The sequence below is a fragment of the Sceloporus occidentalis genome, unplaced genomic scaffold, assembly GCF_023333645.1.
Source record: "Sceloporus occidentalis isolate IW3139 unplaced genomic scaffold, rSceOcc1.0.p SCAF_14, whole genome shotgun sequence".
In the NCBI taxonomy this organism is placed as follows: domain Eukaryota; kingdom Metazoa; phylum Chordata; class Lepidosauria; order Squamata; family Phrynosomatidae; genus Sceloporus; species Sceloporus occidentalis.
The window spans coordinates 412,525-433,693 of NW_028316994.1; the positions used below are offsets into that span (position 1 = coordinate 412,525).

The 21,169-nt window shown below is 39.4% G+C and overlaps 1 protein-coding gene across 1 annotated transcript; it reads left to right on the top strand.

Moving 5' to 3' along the window:
• The first annotated feature begins 2,407 nt into the window (after window positions 1–2,407).
• LOC149303371 (cytosolic phospholipase A2 gamma-like) lies at window positions 2,408–20,602 on the top strand. Its single transcript, XM_089480667.1, has 12 exons — window positions 2,408–2,427; window positions 4,417–4,528; window positions 5,996–6,138; window positions 6,403–6,601; window positions 7,753–7,870; window positions 8,788–8,928; window positions 9,749–9,790; window positions 11,714–11,752; window positions 13,998–14,126; window positions 17,699–17,853; window positions 18,800–18,971; window positions 20,451–20,602. Exons 1-12 carry the CDS (start codon window positions 2,408–2,410, stop codon window positions 20,600–20,602), a joined length of 1,422 nt encoding a protein of 473 aa, XP_089336793.1.
• Window positions 20,603–21,169: the final 567 nt, after the last annotated feature.

Below are 21,169 nucleotides of genomic sequence, written 5' to 3' on the forward strand. Positions count from 1 at the left end.
ATTTCTGGTTGTTGTCTTTCTTTTTGAGTAGGCTATAATCATGATTAAGATATGGTTATATAATGCAGGCCGTGAATAACTGACAATACGACACTGGGAAATTTGGACTGCGCATTTAAAAAAAAATTTCACACAAAGATATTAGAACTTGGAGGAAGCAGAGGAAAAGTTACATTCTGGGTAACGGAGATGCCTCAGACAGTGATGGGGAATGCTCTAGGTTTTTTCCCCATTATGTTTTTGGTAGACCCACACATTGACCAATATAGGTGCCTAAATAATTAGTAAACTGGTAAATTCAAATAGGGACTTTGAGTAGGAACAGCTCCAGGTGACACAGAAAATGATTTTATAGCTGGCAGGGGATCATTTGGGCTATTTGGGATGAAGGGACTTGGTCATGTTGATCTGGAATATTAAAGTGTACAGGTTTTTTAAAGGATTCTGAATGCTGTTCATTTTTAATCGACACATATTTTATTGAGCACAGAACTGGCTGTCCTAGCAGTGATGTTCAACCCTGTCCTCGCATTTCCATATCCATAGGTTTTATAGCAATACATTAGATAATCAGATAGTAGGGATTTGCACTTTGTAATTAGATAATAAGCCTGGTTTTGGTTAAATCCAAATAGCAGTGTGATATTGCAGTTTGTGGTTAACTTTTTGTTTCTGCTCCAAACTCAGAAAGGATCATTGGGCAAACCATCATCACACAATTTGTAATTTGGGAATTGCTGAGATGATTATGTCTAGTGACACAATGGGAGAGTTTTTGAAAATGTTCTCTACTTTCTCACAGAGACATCTGAAATCTGTAAGTTACTCAAGAAAATAAAATCAGGAAGAGAAATGGTAAGAAATCCATACAAGCTGGACCATTCTGCCTCATTTGCTATTTATGACAGAACTATTTGTTTGCTACCTTTGTAAATCAAAATGGTGGCTAAGAATAAAACTTGCATCAAGTCCGTCAATAGCTACCTTACTTACACAAAACTTGGGAGAGAGTAAAGTCTTATATCTTAATCTCAAACTCATGCTTGAAATGATGGTTGGTAGCCAAAATGCCATCTCATGCAGTCATCAACAGACATGGGATACCACAATGTTAGTATATGGATAGTTAAGGCTGCTGAGTTATCTGAAGTTCCCAAACTTATGTGGGTTTTAAAAGACAAAGCAATTGAATTAAAAAAAAAAAAGACTGAAAACTTTGGACTTTTTGAGGAACATGAAATGTAACAATGCATGAATTTGTGGCTATGCCGACTATAAATTTAATAAGATTATCTAGCTGTAATTGTAATAGTAGAATAATAAATGTTGTCTTGCTTTTCCTCCCTCCCCTCATATTACATTCTGGAGCAGGAGATCAGAGCCCTTTTGTGTTTTAGTAAATATGTATTTTAGTTTAGCTTAGTTTTGGTTATATATGTACATGTATTTTGTTTTATTTGTGTTTTATTTGTATTTTTCTCATTTTCTTTATTTTTTTCTGAATACTTATGTTTTTAGTTGTGAATTAGTTTGTGTTAAAAGTTATACAATAATAATAATAAGTAGTAGTAATAGCAGTAGTAGTTGCTATAAAGGAACCCAAAAATAATCCAATGAGGAGTGGTCACAGAATGCTGACTGATTTGGAGGAAGAGAGAAGAAGAAGGGAGAGCAAATTGAATAAAACATCTGGAAAATGACATTGCTGACTTGAGACTGCATGCAACGACTTCATATTTATATCTATTCATTTGGTGTGGTACACACCGCCCAAATGCGCCGTGCTCCCCATGATACTAGGATTAGGGAGCGTGCACCAACCGCACACTCCCTAACCCTAGTAGTGTGGACGATGCCATCATTATGTGGCGCCATCCACACGGGGTGCATGACAATAACATCATACATGCGCTGCGTCCAAAGGGAATGATGCATTTGTGATGTCTCTGTGCCACTCCAGGACGCTTACAGCAGCCTGAGGGAAGCACAAAAGGAACTCTGAAACGGAGCAACTTTTGGGCCTCCGTATCGTTGGCGTGGCAACCAAAGGGCCGTGCCAGTGATGCAGAGGAGAAAGGGGCCGCGGCGGCTGCCCCTTTCTCCTCTGCAGGGCCAGGGGTGTCTGGGGGCATAAAGCGGATTGGGGCTGCAGGGCTGCCGGTGAGGTTGCCCTGGCCCCAATCCAGCGGAAAAAGGAGCGGCTACCAGCGGCTCCTTTGGGGCGGTCTGTGCCGCGTCTTTATACCCAATCAGATGACGTCACTCCAATTGAATTAAGAGTTAACTGAACAATTTAAAACCAGATTCAAATTTAATGATCATGTGCCACACAAATTGGATAGCTGAGCCTCATCATATATTTTTATCTTTCATATTTTTAAAGGAAAATGGGACTCTTAATGAAGACATGTTGGCCTTTAAGAAGAGGTAATGTAAATAAAAAATGTGCTACAATCTTACCATCTGATTAACATACGTGAAACTGGAGATGAGTCAGAAATTTAGTCTTTCCAGCTTTCCCCCTCTTTGTACATGCCTGTCAATTCTTCAGTTTCTAAACCCAGATGTATAAATAAATACAATTTGCAATCAGAAATTCATACATGAGGGCTCTTATTACATTTTCTGAAAATATGTCTGTCTGTGATTCTGTCAGTATGCACACACATGAAAAATTCAAAAGACAACTGCATATAACTCTGAAGTGTGCACAAACACAATTAAATCAATGTGTAGCTGTCTAGAAAAAGTCACCCTCCTCACACAGATATGCTAACATTTTTTCCTGTACCTCTAGGCATGGGAGAGTCCAAACTGGACAGCAATTATTGTTTAGGGCTATAAATATTTTCCTAACCATTGTTCCAGTTATATTTATACCCAACTCCATTTATACCTGACTCCATGTGTATTATGAAGTTTGAAATGGATTGCCACTTGTAGACTTGGGATCTGAAAATTTGCTTGTTTCATTCTGTCATACAAGAATGGAAAATTTCAAATGGTCTCTCCGCATTAGCAAGATTAGGGGACTTTTTATTTTTTTGCATTCTTCAAGCCCATGAGGGTTTTAAAGGTAATAACCAACAATTTGCACTTTGCCTGAAAACTAATTGGTAGCTAGCGGAGTGATTTTAATATTAGTGGACATGCATACTTTGGGGATAATTGCATACCATCTAAATGATACAAATTTTAATGTCTGAATAGTGCACAAGGTATCTCACAAAGGATACCCATTAGTTTTCTCCGGCCCTATTGAATCTAGTAGGTAGTCACTGGAAAGGTACTTTATGAAACAATAGAACCAGAGTATTAGCAAAGTATCTAAATTTTTTTATCATTAAATAGTACTCTTGTTTTTCTCACTCAGGCCAAATCACATTGTGCCTATTGAGTCAAATAGAGTCCATTAGCAGCAAATATTATATTATTGAGTGCCTAACATAACAACCTTCCTTTTTTAAAAAAGACCACAGACTGGGTTTTTCCTTGAGCTGCTAAACATAGCTGTTAGCTTGGATTCAACACTAAAGGGCAGAGGTTATGTGTATCTGGTTTAAACAAAAGCTTACTTTTATCCAGATGCTGTTTGCTAACTAATGATTACCAGAGTTGTTCTTGCATAACCAGTAGCTGCATGCAGAAACTGAGGACTGTCCTTGTGCAAAGCAAGAACTAACTTAAGTATTTCCTGTAAGGAGATTAATTGTACTAACATCGGAAGTATTCTCTGGATAGCCTCAACATGTAGGAAACGGACCCAGTGGTTGTAGTTAGTGCTTTTGTCAATATGCAACCATACCATTGCCTTCTGACATAACATTGCAACCTGTTCTTGTATTTGGTTGAAAAGCACACTTTGTCCTATTTACTTGTTTTATTTACAATCCACTGGTCTCCCAGCTTAGTTGCAGTTAGTTCTGTTCTGACAGTGGAGAAGAAATAGACATCTGATGCATGGACTTAGTATGTCATTTGTAAGTTGTACACAAATAGTCAATCTCTGCAACTCTCCATCTCTCCCTAGTAATTTTACTATCTAAATAAAATTTGCCCACATAGTGTACTGGGCTGAGTGTTGGTCTAGGAAACCAGGAGACTATGGTTTAAATCCCCGTTCAAGGATGGAAACCCACTGGATGACTGGAGAAGGCACACTCTCAGAAACTAAGAAGAAGGCAGTGGCAAACCCTCTGTGAAAACTTTGTGCCGATGCAGTTGCCATGAACAGAAGTTGAATTGAAGCCACTTAACAACAGCAAAAAATGTACTTTTATTCAGGGTTGCTACAATAATTGAAGTCTCCAAGTAGACTATCCCCACCTTTGAAAGATGACTGTGGTGGAAGGCACACCTGGATGATGGTGATGCTAACTCTTCTTTTTCTCCCCTTCCTCCTTCTCCTTAACCTAGTGATACAATCCGGATTTCTAGAGATATATCAGACAAAGAAAAAGCAACAATTGGCAGAAGAAAAGCCAATGTGCAGGATTGTCTTCAGAAGCTTGGAGTTAATTGTACTATGGTAAAAATCTACAGTCTATGTATTCACCCAATGAATGTGTCTTATGCTAAAGAATGTGGTGGTGCCAATGAGGTTGATTATGAATATGAAATCCCTAGCCAGTGAATAAAGAAATCCAAATACTGAAACTCACCCAATTAGATCTAGATTAAATCACACTAAGGCCCGAAGCACATGGGCCCCAAAAAGTGGCTTCTGGCTACTTTGGAGGTGTGGTGTTTAGATGACACATGCCCCCAATGCAACCTGAAGCCACTCCAGTGCCACAAACTGGAGCAAAAAAGAGTCAATTTAAACTGACTCCTGGCAATGCAGCTTAAGGCCTGCAGTAGTGGCCTGCTTTGGGAGAGGGCTGTGTGGCTGCTGATGTCCTGGTCTGATCATGGCCGTCTTTAACTCCCTAAGGCGGGGTACAGACCACCCCAAAAGGGTGGTCTGCCGGCGTCTTGCTTTGCTGTGTGAGGGAGTCGCAGCGGACAAACCACATGGCTCCCTTGTGCAGCAAAAAGGAACCGCAAAAAGCCACAAAGACGTCGCAGTGTGCCAACGGCAAAAAGTGTCCGTCACATCAAAATGGCGGCATCCGTGTAGACGGGGTGCTGCCATTTTGCCACCACCAGCATGCACTAGGCTAACCCTAGTACGTACTAGGCTTAGGGAGCGTCTGAATGGTGTGTGCTCCTGAACCCTACTGCTGCCGCCGCCATGCTACATTTTGCCGGTCTGTATCCCGCCTGAGTTTCTTATTTTAAATCAATAGGATTTAAGTTAATTGTGGCTAATATTTCACATGGTTTTAAAAAGAATATAAGTGAGCCTCATGGATGCAGTCTTAAATCTATATTTTATACATATATGACAAACTATTTAATCTAAACAATGTATGTGTTTAGCATAATGTTATGTATTATTTTGTTTTAGTGGAAAAACAATGTATAGAATATTCATAGCTTTGAGATTCATGATGTAAGTATAATCTATTAGCAATGCAGCTCAAAAAGCTATCAAGAGAGATGTTAGAAACAGATGGGCCAAATAAAGCAGCTTCCAGCCACTTTGGGGGCACGGTGTGTAGATGATGCATGTCCCCGAAGCAGTTAGAAGCCAGTTTGAGACCAGTTATGGTGGCCTGAAGCTGCCGGAAAAAGGAGTAGCAAAAAGCTGCTCCTGCTGGCAGTGTATTCAGGACTGTGGCAGCAGCCCACTTTGGGAGCAGGCCATCCGGCTGCTGTGATCCCAGAGCAATCGGGGCTGCAGTGATCTTTTCTCTGTCCCATTCTTTTGGCCCATCTGCTTCACCCCAATGATGGTTAAAGTTTTAATTGGTGAACTCAACCAATGCATCATTTTTAATTGCTTGGTGTACTGTTAGAAAAATATTTGCTATTACTCATACACAATGATGAAGAAGGAAGATGCTGCTGCTGCTGCTGATGATGATTTTTCTTTCTCTCCCTCTTCCAACAGAGCAGTGTCCCCAATATTGCAATATTAGGTTCAGGTGGAGGTCTGAGGGCCATGATTGCACTGCAAGGTGTTCTGGTGGAACTTCAGAAACAAGGTTTATTGGATGCTGTCATGTATCTCTGTGGAGTATCAGGCTCTACTTGGTAAGTGGAACTGAGTTATTTTGGCATATAGTTGGCACATGGAGATGTCAGATTGACTCAGTAAGAAATCAATGATTTGATAAAATCGCCTCTCATGTCCATTAAAACATTCTTCTAAAAAGTTCTAGTCATCATAGGTAATATAGGTCTTGCTTAGGTGGCCAGTGATGATACAAAATGCATAGCAAATTTCAAATGTACTTTCCAATGTAATTTTAAAGATTTGTTGCTAAGCCCTGTTTGTTGGATTTTGTATTTTTCAAGGTGCATGTCATATATCTACAAGCATGAGTTATGGGTGACACAGCTTCCCACTTTGGAAAAGAAGTTGTGTGACAAACTTACAAATACAGCCTGGGATCCCAAGAAAGCCCTTGATGCCCTGGTAGAACAAAGCAAAGATGACACATACTCCTTGACTGATCTATGGGGTAATGTTATTGTCTATGGAATGGTACATGAGGTGAGTAATATCATATCATTCCTGCTGTTGTTTCTGCAGGAAAATCTGCCCAGCCCTGCTCTGGTCTTGCCAGCTCAGGGCCATAGCTTCCTTGACTGACTCAGTCCCTTACTAATACGGTCCATTCCTACTGTCTTCAATTTTACAAGCATTACTGTATTATATTTTTCAGTGAGTCATGGTATCTATTGATGTGCCCAAAGTACAAGAGTGTCAGTTCAGTTATTTTGACTTCTATTGATGGTTCAACTTTGATTTGCCCAAGTACCCATTTATTAGTGGCTTTGATGGTCCATGGCACTTCATTTCAAATGAGCTGATTTTGACAGCTTTCTTCACCTCCCAGTTTCCCAGTCATACATAGAAATCAGAAATACTATGCCAAAGATCATTTTAACTTGACATTTAATAATATATTTTTACATTGAAGGATTTTAATTACTTCTTTCATGTCTGCCTTTCCAAATCTTACCTTCTTCTGATTTCTTGCCAACAGTCTCTATTTTGATTAATGACTAAACTTTCATTCTTCTTAATGGTCCTGGAGTGGTTCCCAGCCCATGATAACCTTCTGAATCAGACATCTTCAAGACTCTCTGTGTTCCACTGTTCTGTTCAGTTCTTGAAATTTCATGCCCGTGACCTCCCTGATCTATCTATCTGGTGTGTGGTCTTCCTCTCTTTTTACTGCCTTCTATCTTTCCTAGTAAAATTGTCTTTTCTAATGAATCCTGTCTTCTCATGATCTGGCCAAAGTATGACAGCCTCAGTTTGATAATCTTGGTTCCAGAGATATTTTGGCTTGATTTGTTCAAGGACCCATTTGTTTGTCCTCTTAGCTGTCCATGGCATCTTCAGCACTCCTCTTCAGCACTACATCTTAAATGCTTTCATTCTCCTCTTATCCGCCTTCTTCATTGTCCAGCTCTTGCATGCATACATGGTAATGCGGGATACAATGGCTGAGACAATTCTTATTTTAGTGTTCAGTTTTATATATAAAATCTTTAATTATTTCTATGTCTTCACCACTCACTTTATTGGGAGTAAATTCCTCACTGTCATGTTTTTGTAGATTATCCACCCAGGGCTAGCATCAAGAGGCAAAAGCCTGCTACTTTCCAATTGCTAATGTGTTCTTTTCTCTACAGCTGGATGATCATAAGCTGTCCGAAGAAAGGAGAGTTTCTTCGCATGGGAAGGTGCCTTACCCCATCTATGCAGCAGTGGATGCAAACAAATTAGCAGATAATTCTAAAATTCACCCAGGTAATGGTAATACCTATATATGTCTGTTAGTCATCAGAGGCCAAAACACACTGCATAAATAATCCAGTTGGACACCACTTTAATTGCCCTGACTCAGTGCTAGGGAATTCTGGGAATTGTAGTTTGTGGTGGCACCAGAGCTCCCTGATAGAGAAGGCTAAATGTCCCAGAATTCCCTAGCATTGAGCCAGGGCAGTTAAAGTAGTCTCAAACTGGATTGTTTATGCAATGTGTTTTGGCTCAATGTTATACTTTCCCACTGAGATCTATAGGACTTTAAAGCCCTTAACTGTGCTTGAATCATATCTGTATATTTTCATATCCTCTCTCTGTGTTGCACCCTTTCAGTGATATTGTTTTGTGTTTATTATAGTTGTCTAAAAACAGTAGACGTGTCTACACCATTGACTGCTATGTGAAGAATGGGGCTCGACAGACAGGCGGGGCTCTGTGCTGCCCGTCTTTGGCCCGCATAGTTTCTGCAGCCACCAAACGGTGTAGCAACAATGTGTTGCCGAAAAGAAGGTGCCTAGAATGGCTTCTTTTTTGTGGTGCTGTAAACGGGAAAGGGCGCTGCCATGATGCCACTTCCTGCAAGCGATGTCTGCATGCTGTGCGGTGTGTGCGTCACCATGGAGGCCCCCATGGTGGCCACCAGTGCATACTAGAGTTTGGGAGTGTGCGGTTGTTCCGTTCTCCCAAACCCTAATTTTGGTGCCAGGCAGCGATCTGTTCTGGACCAATGATTCAGGGGGGAAAACCCAACACAATTAGTGAAATTATATAATGTCATGCTGATATAATGCAAAAGCTTGACAAAGAAAAGAGAGACTAATGCAGGAAAAGCAAAAGGTTTCTGGAATTTCCCAATCACATTTATTTCTTCTTCCTCCTCTTCTCCCTTCCATCTTCTAAAGAGATATGGTTTGAATTTACTCCTGATGAGGCCGGATTCATTCATTCTGGAGCATTTGTGGATATGAGGCTATTTGGAAGCGTGTTTGAGAATGGCAAACTGAGGAAAATTAAGGAGGAAAAAAGCCTTTCCTATTTGAGAGGTAATTCTATAATGAATTCTTTAATAGGTTTAATGGGAGTATCAGTGGAACTTTGTATAAATACATAACACAAGAAAGTGAATGCATCCCTTTCTCTTCTAATAAACTGTATAGTTTATCCTTTAGCACAGACTAAATGCTACAAATACTACAAATAATATTCAAACATTTGACAACTTTCTTGCTGTGAGGCACAAAATGGCTAAATTATTCATTCTTGTCTATGAGAACAAAAGTTACATCCCTGCTTAGTAAGTGGCAAGAGCCTTTATGGGGATCTACATACTGAAAGAGTGTGATCCAATTTATTTCAGTGATGCTACTGAGTTGTCATGCCTAGAATTTCTCTTGGACTGAATCAAATCCATTACTTAATGATTATGGCCTGAATTCTATTTCAGAGATTGTGGTGCTTCACTTATTTCATTAGTTTCTCTCTGAATTTGAGAAATGTTTTCCTTTAAAAAATCGGTCTGCTTCATTTATTTTTCTCAAGTATGCCATGTGTAATTTTTACATCTGTCTTTCTAAACATATGCATGGAATGGGGATGGTATGACATTTCATCTAGCCACTTTATTTCTCTTTTGCTGAATGTCTGCAAAACTTGAAACTTTTTCAATTAAATTTAATCCAAGTTTCCATTTGTTAACTTTGACCCTCAATGCCCTGTTTTTATCCCAAGTTTACATTTGTTCTATAACTTTTAGATTCATTTTTTAAAAAATAAACTCAATAAGCCATTACTGCATGAGACATTCATGTCTGCCTCTAAAGATAGTACTTTCTTGCAATTCACATTAACTTGCTTTTCTTTCAGGTTTATGGGGAAGTGCCATTGCAAGTCCCACAGCAATAGAAGGTATTTGATATTTAATACTTCCAGAGTGGAGAGGGAGAGAGAGAGAGAGAAAGACACACTCACACAGAGAGAGAACTAGACCTTGCACCCTGTGTGCAGAGAGATAGGAAGAACCATAGGAAGGGAAAAAAATTCTTCATCAGTTTATATGGGGTGGGATTCACCATTTGTGACACAACTTCTCTACAAGCAATATCATTCACCACTAAGCTGTGAAGCTTTCAGTCGGATCACTACTTCAGTGGGAAATTTCATGTTCTCTGCTCTAATTCTTCTATAGCGAGGGTGGGACAAAAATATGTTTAATAAATTTAGATAAATGTTAATTCCCTCTCCTTGCACAAGATTTATGGCACAACTTGATATTTTAACCTAGAACAAAAACTACAGTGGGTCATTTCAGTCCCCCAGAATCACTTACTGTTCAAAAAAGCAAAAGAAGCAGATCTACTAAGTAGGCATTCTGGGATATTTCCTTTTGCATAATAAAAACGATGAGGCTTGACAGACGGCGCCTCAACACTCCCCCTTCGAGCCTTGGAAGCAGGCCGTGGCAACCACATGGTGCAGCCTGTGCACAGAGCAAAAAGAAGCCCTGAAAAGGGGCTTATTTTTGTGCTGTAGAAGGGGTGCGATAATCACCACGGCATGGAGTTATGATGCCCCTTGTATGCAATGCTGTTTGGGCATGGCGCATGTGGGACGTCATTGTGGCATGCCCTGTGTAAACAGACATGTGGTAAGATGGTGCCCCAGGAGAGGAAGAAGGGTTTCGAGTGTGTAAATGCTCAGCCCTTCTTCAGCCCTAGAACACAGTCAGGCTGGCACAAAGTGCCAGTCTGTACTATCTCTATGTTTCCAAATTCAACCATTTGCCATTTACAATCAAATTCAACCATCTGCCAATATAGTAATAGTTGCAGTCATTGGGCACAATTATGGTGCTGGTCCAAGACACAATGGGAGATAAAAGCCTTCTGGTCTTTCACATTAGATATCTTAAGGAGCAATGCTCTATGTCATACTAACAGTGGCCTTTCATGGTGGTGTGCAATTACCTCACAGGAGAGAAACATATCCTATGATATATATAGTATATATTCATTTAACTTCACATGTAAGTGTGCTTTCTGTCCTAGGTATGGCTCTGGATTTTTGTGTATTTCAAAACACAATTTCTTCCCAATTGTGTTGTTTTGGGGCATTCTTTTGCTCCATGATAGACAGGAATTCTCATTGGAATCATGTCCCAAACTACAAAAAATGATCCCATACAGACAGGCCAAAATAAAGCTGCTAAGGACTGAAGCGTGGCTTTGGCACATCATTTAAACAGCATACCTCCAAAGTGACCTGAAGCAACTTTATTTTGGCCTGTCTGTATGGGCCCAATATCAGGTTTTTCTTTTTCTTTTAGAGCTTCAAGTTGTTGATACTGTTAAACTCGCGGGACTTTTATTTTTATCCAGTAACAAAATTACTTCTGTTGCTGGAATGTGACAATTTCAGGGTTTCTCTGGATCATAGACATCCTGTGTTTACTTCCCAAACTGAAATTTGTCTATATATTTATGCATTTCTCTTAACTTGCCCATGTATTTGCATGACGTACCTAATATAGCACATCTTTTCCCATTGATCATTAGTAATGCTGACTCTGCTGGAAGTTAGAACCTTACAACATCTGGAAGGCACTTGCCCACTCCTTATGTATTTTGACTTATTTTCCTTGAAGGCAATGACATTAAAAAGGTTCCAGAATCAATCTAAACTGTATCTAATTAAAAGATAATCTTGCAGCATTGAAGCATTGAATCTATACCAAGGGCCATGTCCCTTTATTCACTTATAACTTTATATCACACTGTTATAATGCTAAGAAATATTTACTCAATAAGATATTTTCACTAATCATATTTTCAGATTTTATTAAGCAGCTGATTTCTGGAATTGAAAATTTAGGTAAGACATCCACATTCCTTGAAATTTCTGAAAAAAGGGGGGGGTAATGAGGGACAGAAAGAGAGAGAGAGAGAGAGAGAGAGAGACCTTTATTATTTGAATTTTGCAAAGCTATGTGGTTATGCCTGTTGTAGCTAGCATAGTAAATATATTTCTGTTATGGATTAAAGGGTCACAGGTGGGAAGGTCAACTTGCAAGGATATAGCTTTGGTCAATATTTAAGTTAGGAAAACATTGTGTTATCAGGGATGTGTTGACAGGCTGCAAGATAACTTTGGGACAGAGATAGATGAATGGAAACATTGCAGTCCTCTTCATCCACCCACACAGTTACAAGAGTAAGTGGAAAGTAGATTGGAATCTACTGGGTAACACAGAGGATAAAGATCTTCAAGTGATTTGCAACAGATCAGCAAAGGCTTCCCAATCTGTACATTGCAGCAAAAAGTCTCATTTCCCTTCTAAATTAGGTTTCTGAAAACTCAGTTGAGGACAGAAGTAGATATGTGTATAAAATATATAAGTCTGTGGGTTAGGGATGTAATTCTTTGCCCATTTTCTTCTAAAGATATTTTTAGCAGTATTCTTATGACTTCAAGAAACTCTTGGAAAACTGCACAGCCTTTGAAATCTATTCAAAATTTGAGACTTATTCTGCACAAAATTTGCACCTTGTATTTTTGGGGATAAAAAGCATCTTCTATGCAAGGGACAGCATTTTCTACATAGAAGTAATATTTCTATACAGAGTTATTGTTTTCTGCACGGATAATGCTATTATACTATGCAGAAAATGCAGTTTCTTATACAGAAAATGCTGTTTTCTTTGAAAAACAGCCACATTCACTTTTTGTGTAAAAGAAATCCTCAACTATGAAGAATCTCACTAGTCCAGATTTCTTCTCTTCAGGGATTCTTGAGAAACATGTCTTTTGACTACTTTATGGGTCATCCCTAGTATGAACTTCAGTTTTGGTACTGAAAATAAATTCTTGGGCTAAGTATCTGTTCTGCAAAGACACATTGTTTTACAGTTCTGTGACTACCTTCTAAAACCATTATTTTGCATCCCACTCCAGTTGGTGGGCTTTAGAGTTCTAGTGAACAACAAAACAGATCCCACAGGTCAAAGGTAGAAACCTTTCTATAAGAGACATCCATTTATCTCTTGCCTACTGCATTATCTCTTATAGAAAGAAGCAGAATTGTACCCAATCATAAGAAGATAGCTAGGGAAACTAGCAGGACTAGCTATGGGTACCCAAGATAGGTTTTGGTGGGATATATTGGTTTGAAGTCCATCTCTTGTGCTCAGTTTGGTTTTACTCAGCAACCAATGATATTCTGAAGAGCTATAGAGGAGGAAAGGACAGATTTGGATTAAGCAGATAATAGTATATACAGTGCGCCTGAGCCATATGCAGGTGGGCCATACGCGGCTTTAACCTTATGTGGAAGGTTAAGCCACCAGGCAATTAATGGCACATGCGTGAACACAGAAGCACTCCCCCACTGCAGCCAATGGGGGTTGAGCTTACGTGTTTTTCCCCATATGCGAAGGGATCCAGAATGGATCCCAGCATATGGAGAGGGCCCACTGTATAACTATGGATAATACATTGGTTGTAGCTGGAGCCTGGGAAACATAAGCTGAGTTGCCATGTGGTGGCAGATGAGAGCTGAGACATGGAGATCAGGCTAAGTGAGGCCTTTAGGCTAGAATGGGGCATCACCATAAGGATTAAGTGGAGAAACAGACACATTCACCACAGCCCTATGAATCAATAGTACTTTGCTCACTCTCTTGCTAGTATGGGTCAGGATGTTCAACAATTTCTTCTTCCTTTTCTTCCACCTCTTCCAATTCTTCTTCTTCCCTTGTATCTTCTTTATAAAAAAATGAAGATAGAAATTTCAGCTTATAAAAATGTTTAACCTTAATTGTGCATCCTACCTCCAGCTATCTTTGTCCATCTTGGAGACAGCCCCTAATACAGTTGTCTTCTGCTCCTTGACACCTTTGAGAGCTTCTATTCTGCCAAAAGTATCATTCCATGACCATCCAAAGAAGATGGCAATGGTACCAGGAGAGTGTGGCTGGAAGTTAGATACTTGGGTGGAATGCTCTTAAGTGAAATCAAGGAGATGGAAGACTGGTCAAAGAACAGAAGCTGCAAACTTTGTTATATATCACATCATATCTAACAACATTAGGCTGATACTCTTTGTCTTTTCTCTTTTAAGGTTCTGGATGTCATTGTCTGCACTGTCGTTCTGCTTCATGTGTAATAAAGCTTCTGGTGCATGCCATAGAAAAGAAGACACATGAATACTATAATGAACACATTAGAAATCTGATGGAGCTCCTAAAAGGCAAGTAGCAGCTGTGGAATAAGTGTTTATTATCTCACCCTACCCCTACACATTAGCAGAGTTTCTCCAATGGCTTTTGCTCACTGTTCATAGGTAATAACAGATGTGCAAAGGGTATAGGGCTAATAAAAATATATCTGCACAGTGCATTACAGAATCTTCTGTTGCAATCTCACCTCAACAGAATATCTGAATGGTCTAAGATATCCTGCCTCACTGAGAATGAGACATTTTGTGAAGAGTTTTCATGTTCTTGCTTTAAGCAGTTGAAAATCACAGGACACAGCTGGCCCTGATCTGAACATCGTAAATAAGAGGATATGGTGGTATGGGACCACTACTGTGTCCAGCCAAAATAATGTGTCTGCCATTTGTTAGTGACATATGTACATGTACATCCACCTTGTTGTTTCTGTGTGCCTTCAAGTTGTTTCTGATATATGGCAACCCTAAGGTGACTCTATATGTCTTTTTGGTTTGTTATGGAGGTTGGTATCTTTTTTCACCAAGGCCCTGACAGATCTTGGTGGAAGATCATATTGGTCAGTATCTGGCTATGGGGCATAGTCAGATGCTTCTCCAATGCCCCTTAACACTCCCCACTAGTCACAGTATGGCTGTTCAGGGGGGCTATCAAAGCACAACCATGAGTCCTTAGGGTAGTGAGCCAAAGTGAAGTTGTTTCTGCAGAACCTTTACATTATGTTGAGCAGTGGAGATCGTCCTATAAGGGTTTCTGTCTGAGCTAGTCTGACGGAGTAATGAAGAATTTCAACACTAACTGTGGTGGCTCCACAAATCAAATATCAAAAGTTGTGAGGCCTATGCTGGAGTGGAAATGCAATGTGCTCCCAATCCCATTAAAATGCCCACCTTGGGATTAGCCCAGAAGCACACATCCAAGTTGAAAATCCAGGCTGTAAAATATTGATATTTATTCCTTTACCACTGTCTTCCATTTCTTCTTCACTGTTTTACTTTCTCCCCACTTCCCCATCTTTCGCCATATCTTGATGAGGACACAGCCCAGCCAAAGTGAAAGATATTTGACCTCTGTTTATTTCAACCAAAAAGCTAGGAGTCCATCTTTAACTCACCAACTGAAATCAATAAGACTTAAAAGAATTTAATTTTGTATGGAACATGCATGATGAGAATGGAGAGCTAAAGTCCTTCTTTTTAAATCATGGGAAGAATATCCCTTTTTCACAGACTGAGTTAAGTCATGTGTGTTTTTGGACAAATGAATTTTCCCCAATGAAGTCCCAAAGTACAAATGATGCTCGCAAATGGCAGAAACACTCATATTCTTGCACTGCAGGTGAGAGAGATGCTGCAATCTTTTGTTTTTGCATGTGGGATAAAAATAAGCAAAGTTTTACATTTCTATACTTGTACAAGATAGAGACTGGCAACTTGTGTAGTTGGAGTGGGAGGCTACAGCAAAACAACCTGCAACCCAACTTAGGAACACACCCCACCTATTACCACATGTTGCCTATTCTTGTTGTATAAGAAAGACAATGTCACTTTCTGATAATGTAGCCATTTCAGTGCATTTTATCCTTTAACTTTGTATGATTATTTTGTTTTTGATAGCTAGGATATCTCCACACATCATCCATGAAGAAACAAAAAGAAGTGAGTATACAATTTAAAGCATCCTTGGCCTGAAACATTCTGTTTGTGAAGCAGTCAGAAAATCCAGGCTCTGAAATGGGAATTTAGTACTTGTGAGATGACATGAAAAACAGATTCTGAGATATTAAAAATGGTTTCTGTGATATACCATCCCCTAGTTCCTATAAGGAATGGTTTAATTTCAGTTTGTTGCTTTTTGAAATTCTGTTTGGTCTTAATCCTCTGAATTGGTTTTTTCCACCTCTTCTCCCTATATCTTTATTTTTCATTATGCAAAATACATTTGAAGCAATCACTGCATCAGCCCTTTTCAAACCTCAGCAGCACAGTTGCAGAAGAATCTCCCTTGAGTGTGTACATTTAATATCTGTACCAAGTGCTTTATCTAAAAATGTATGTGGTAAGGGTTCTGTTCCACCTGTTTGGGAAATCCAAAAAAGCAGGATTGGGCAATTACACAAAGAAAGATTATTTGGGCCATCCAGAGAGTATGCATAGGTTGGGAGCAAATCCATTCATTACTATATCATTATTGTATGCATGTTTATTGTAAACAGTTTGCACATAAGAACAGGGTTACAGTCCCTCCATCCCATTGTTCATTTAGTACTGAAGAAAGGGAGTCTCATCACTGGAGTGTCCATGAGAGTATAATATGCACTTACCAATAGTGGTGTGACAACTCCCTATGCAATTGGGATAACCCATGTGATAAACCACACTTCTATGATGGCTAGTATTCTGTTAGTTGCTTCCCTTACCTGGTCTTCTATTGCTATAACACAGTGACAGTCTGCACACACATCCCACTGAGATATCCAGCATGTCTACCACCATCATGGGTGACTTGCTTCTAAGGTCAGAAAAAGATGCCCAGTGACATGTTGGACACCTTGTTCTTTTTTTATTAGTAAATTCTTTATTATAAGTTCAATGTAAATAATAAACATCACTCAGAACATTATAAAGCAAACCAACAATAGTAATCATTCATCAACCTTCTACAAGATAATGCAACAACAACCTTACATCTACTAAAATCATACTAACACCTCGTTCAGACCTCTGAATGGGTGACCCATGGTGGCAGAAACAGAAGATCTAGAGAAACAGATATATTATTTTAAATTTTAAGGCTGTAATGCCCCAATTCAGGTACAGAACATGCTGGATGTTTTCCTGACTGCTCGCACTAGAACTAGGGTTTGCCCCATGCGTTGTCCAAATAGGACCATGGCAGAACAGGGGGAAATGGGCATTTTGGTCCATACAGACAAAGCTCAAGTGGACCCAATCAGTTTACTGTTGAATGGTGAGTCAAGACATGGGTCAATGCAGTTGATTCAAATGTTTCTGCTGTAGTAACAGCAATAGGATTTAGGCTATTATGCATTTAGCAGCAGCCATGATGGGTCTCTCTTTTGGGTAGCTTTTTTTTTTTTTTTTTTTAAATAACACATTTATCTTGAATGATAAATCCTACCTTTATTTTGTTCATTTCAATTACTTTAGGCACATGGGATGTGTTGAGAATTCTGAGAAAAACCATCACTTGCATTTCTGAATGGAAATGGGGGACCATCTCCAGTTATCTCTACAAATTCAGTAAGAAACATGTACACACACAAACACACTGCACTTTAAATGTTATTCTGTAGAGAGCCTTTTTTGACGAGAGGAGGCCATTTGTTACAGATGTCCAGTTTTAATACGTAGCAAGAGCGCTGAGGAGAGATGGCTGAAAACTAGAATGTGAAAATTACAATGCAGGGGTATTTTAAGTGAACACACACCATGCTGAATGTAGTAGTTACAATGGTCCCAGGACAGGACATTGCTGAAGGGATTATACAATATGACTGACTCTATTCCTTGCTCAAGTGATTCCTAGAAATACCTTCTCAAGGAAATACTGCAATCTCTCCTTCCAGGTGGCCTTAATGACAAGGATCTGATAGTACAGAAAGACATTCAGCTGGTGGATGCTGGCTTAGCCATCAATTCTGCTTACCCTCTTGTCCTGCGTCCAGAGAGAGAGGTCAAACTCATTCTCTCATTTGACTTCAGTGAGGGAGATCCTTTTGAGGTAGGTTTGTAGTGATCCTGTGATTTTTAATTTATGCTGCTTGCTTAACTAGTAATCCTATATCACCAGGAACAGTCCCAGATATGAGCATAAAGGGTCAGAAAAGCAATGAGTATCAATAGTGTAATGTATTATTTTCTGTATCAATTTAAAACAAAAGACAGGGAAGAATTCCTGGTTTGCTCAGCCCCAAACCCACACCAGTTTCTCCCTCCTCCTCCTCCACTTTTCCCCTTTGCCATCTCTTTTCTTCAGTTGCTGCAAAGTGAGTTAAAAATACAAAAGTAATTTGCACACAGTTAACTTAGCAGGAGTAGGGGAGGGAGTCTTGCCCATCCCAGTTGCTCAGGCAAAAGCAAACTGCTGCAGCCTCTCTTCACTTCTGTATTTGTCCTCAATAACTTTTATGCATAAACCATGCTGTTATCCCAGTGTTGCTGGGCCTTTCACAAGGTATGTGAGAATTCAGTGAGAGTTATGTTTCCAGGGTTAGCCTTACCATTTGACAGAATGAGTTTACCGTTTCAGACCCTACAGGCATGTGTAGTTTTGTGAGGCACCAGCACTCTTTGGTAGAGAAGGCTAAAGAACTTGTAAAACTACAAATCCCAGGATTCCATAGTTTGGGGTGACAACTCTTAACGTGGTGTCAAACTGCACAAACTGCACTAGATGCTCCCTAAATGTAGTTTATGTAGTATCTGATATGTGGGAAGGGTGCATATTGCATTCCAGACAGTGAAATGTCTGCCCTTGTAGTCCAGACAACCACACAATTATTTCTTGAGAGTGCTTTAGTGGTATCGGGATATCTGTGGCTCCTCCTGTGTCAGTGGCAGGACCAGAGATCTTCCTACCTTGCATGGAAGTGTAGTCTTCTTAGAAAGTGAGCTCATCTAAGGTAAAAAGGTAAATATGACTTTCCCACATTTCCCTGTTTCCACAGACTGTCAAGCAAGCAGCTCTTTATTGTAAGGAAAGTCAGATTCCCTTTCCTGATATCGATGCCTCAGAGCTGGACAAGAGTCAAGACAACCCTTCTGACTGTTACATCTTTCAAAGCAACAATGCCCCAGTTGTCATGCATTTCCCACTCTTCAATAAAGTGAACTGCAAAGGTAAATTTCGTAGTGTTTTGGATATCCTAAATAAGTGACACACTTATCAGTGTGACTGAATATGGTCACTACTAATTAAGTTGAATTAATTTCAGTGGATCTTTCTAAGCTTGGCTAAATCTGGATCATTTTTGGTGCAGTCTAACTCTGGATTGAACCCGGAAGATTCAGGTTTTATTAAGAATTTAAGAAAGTAGATCTCAGTAAGTTTAGGGGAACATTGGATAACATCCCATGGTTAAAATAATCAGAGTTCTTGGTAGATGGGCATTTTGTAAAGGTAGATAATGAAGGCAGAATCACAATTCCAATGAGGATTTTATAAGGGGAAATACAAGAAGTGGAGGAGTATAGATGATAGCCAGACTCTGCAGGAGGCATTCAGAAAGGCTAAAGCTAAGAACAAGGCCAGGAGGTTGTGGAGGAGAGGCTAAAAAGAATGAATTGTAGAGGAGGTTGAACTGTGATCAGAGCAAGGAGAAGGAGGAGGAAGTGATAGATCTACTCTGTGGAAAAGAGCTTTGGTCAGATCTTACCTCATGTATTCTCTTCTGGAAATCATGGTTTAAGAAGGATATCAGCAAACTGGGTTATGTTCAGAGGATGGCAAACAAAATGGTAAAAATTCAGGGGGGAAAGCCCTGTGTGGAATGGTTGAGGGAGTTACTCAGGTTTAGCCTAGAGAAGAGAAATTTGAGAGGAGATACTGAAATCATATTTAAAATTTTGAAAGAGTAAATTTGCTTTTTGCTGCTTTAGAGGGGAGAACCTGAACCAATGTTACCTCAAGGTTTTAAGTAGGGGATAGATGGCCCTCTTTCAGAGACAGTTTAGTGGTGGATTCCTGCCTTGATAGAGGCATGGGCAAGATGAATCTTGGGATTGTTTCTAGCTTTGATTCCATGATTCCATGATTCACATAACTACTTAGGTACAAAGCAAGTTTTTGTGGTCCTGCCAAGTTGGGAAACTGACTTATGAAATTTTAAGAAAGATACTTTACAAGATAACGGTGATCTTTTCAGATAAGTTGAACTTCCCTTTTAAACTACGTCAAGGTGGGAATTGTGTAGTCATCCAGACATTGTTGGCTTACAACTATTAGCATTTCACATATTGATTATCCTGTCTAGATCTGCTAGGAGTTGCAGTTCAACAACATCAGGAGAGCCACAAAATTCCTACTCTGACCTAAACTAATCAGATAAGGTTATAACCTTTGAAGGAAAGGAACTTGGTTTGTCAACACTTATGTGGGATTAATAACATAATGTTGCATTTAAATATAATGTTATACCAAGTGGTGACTCCACTTCCTAATTTCAATTAGAGTAGACCAACTGAGCCGGTGGGACATATATGAATGATGGCTTATGATTCAGCATATCTAATTGGGACTAGAAATGGGATTTCTAATAGACTTTTCAAACTGCATAATAAGGTGCTTGCTTACTTTTCTTTTTGTCTCTTATTTGAAAGATAAAGTAGATGAATGGAGAGAAAAATATTCCACCCTTAATCTTTCTTATATGGAAGAGGAAATCAAAGATCTTCTAGAAGCAGCAAAAACAAACGTGAGGAACAATGCTGGAACAATCCTGCAGGCCATTAAAACTGTATCCATTCCTTAAGAGTGTTTTATCCCAGTTAGATCCTGGGATTATAGCCAAAGTTTTCTTAAGCCTTTTATAAGCTCAGCTCAGCTTTATTTGTCATGTTATTAATTTTTCCATCTGGCATATTGTGAGATGGATGCAAAATTATTCATATTTATTAAGGACATACTTTTTAAAAATCATGTGGGACTTTTTATCGTCAGCAATCTTACTGTCAGTGCATCCGTGACTAAAACTGGATGCAACTCCTTGTTTTCAAAGGTTCAAAGACAATTCTACATTTTCTCTTAAACCATTTTCAAACAAGGGCCAGAATTCACTTGGGGAGGTCCAGGCCCAACTTTGTAAGTGGATTTATGACTGTAGGAAATAGAACCGAGCATTTTTGCAACATCCATATTCAGCGACAGGCTATTCTTATGTTATTACATAGAGGAGCCAGCAAAATGACCATTGCACATCATTAACTAAAGCAGATGAGAAATCCTTGCTAAGTAGTCTAGATCCCTGGAACACTCCATATTCAACAGTGTTTTCCTGTTTCTTACAAGTTGGCCACCAGATGGAGCTTGTCTCATCTAC

Coding starts and splice junctions, on each gene's coding strand:
- LOC149303371 (XM_089480667.1), top strand. CDS start 2,408: ATGTTGGCCTTTAAGAAGAG. Junction 4,529..5,995: donor TTGGAGTTAATTGTACTATG/GTAAAAATCTAC, acceptor CTCTTCCAACAG/AGCAGTGTCCCCAATATTGC. Junction 14,127..17,698: donor TCTGATGGAGCTCCTAAAAG/GCAAGTAGCAGC, acceptor CTCTCCTTCCAG/GTGGCCTTAATGACAAGGAT.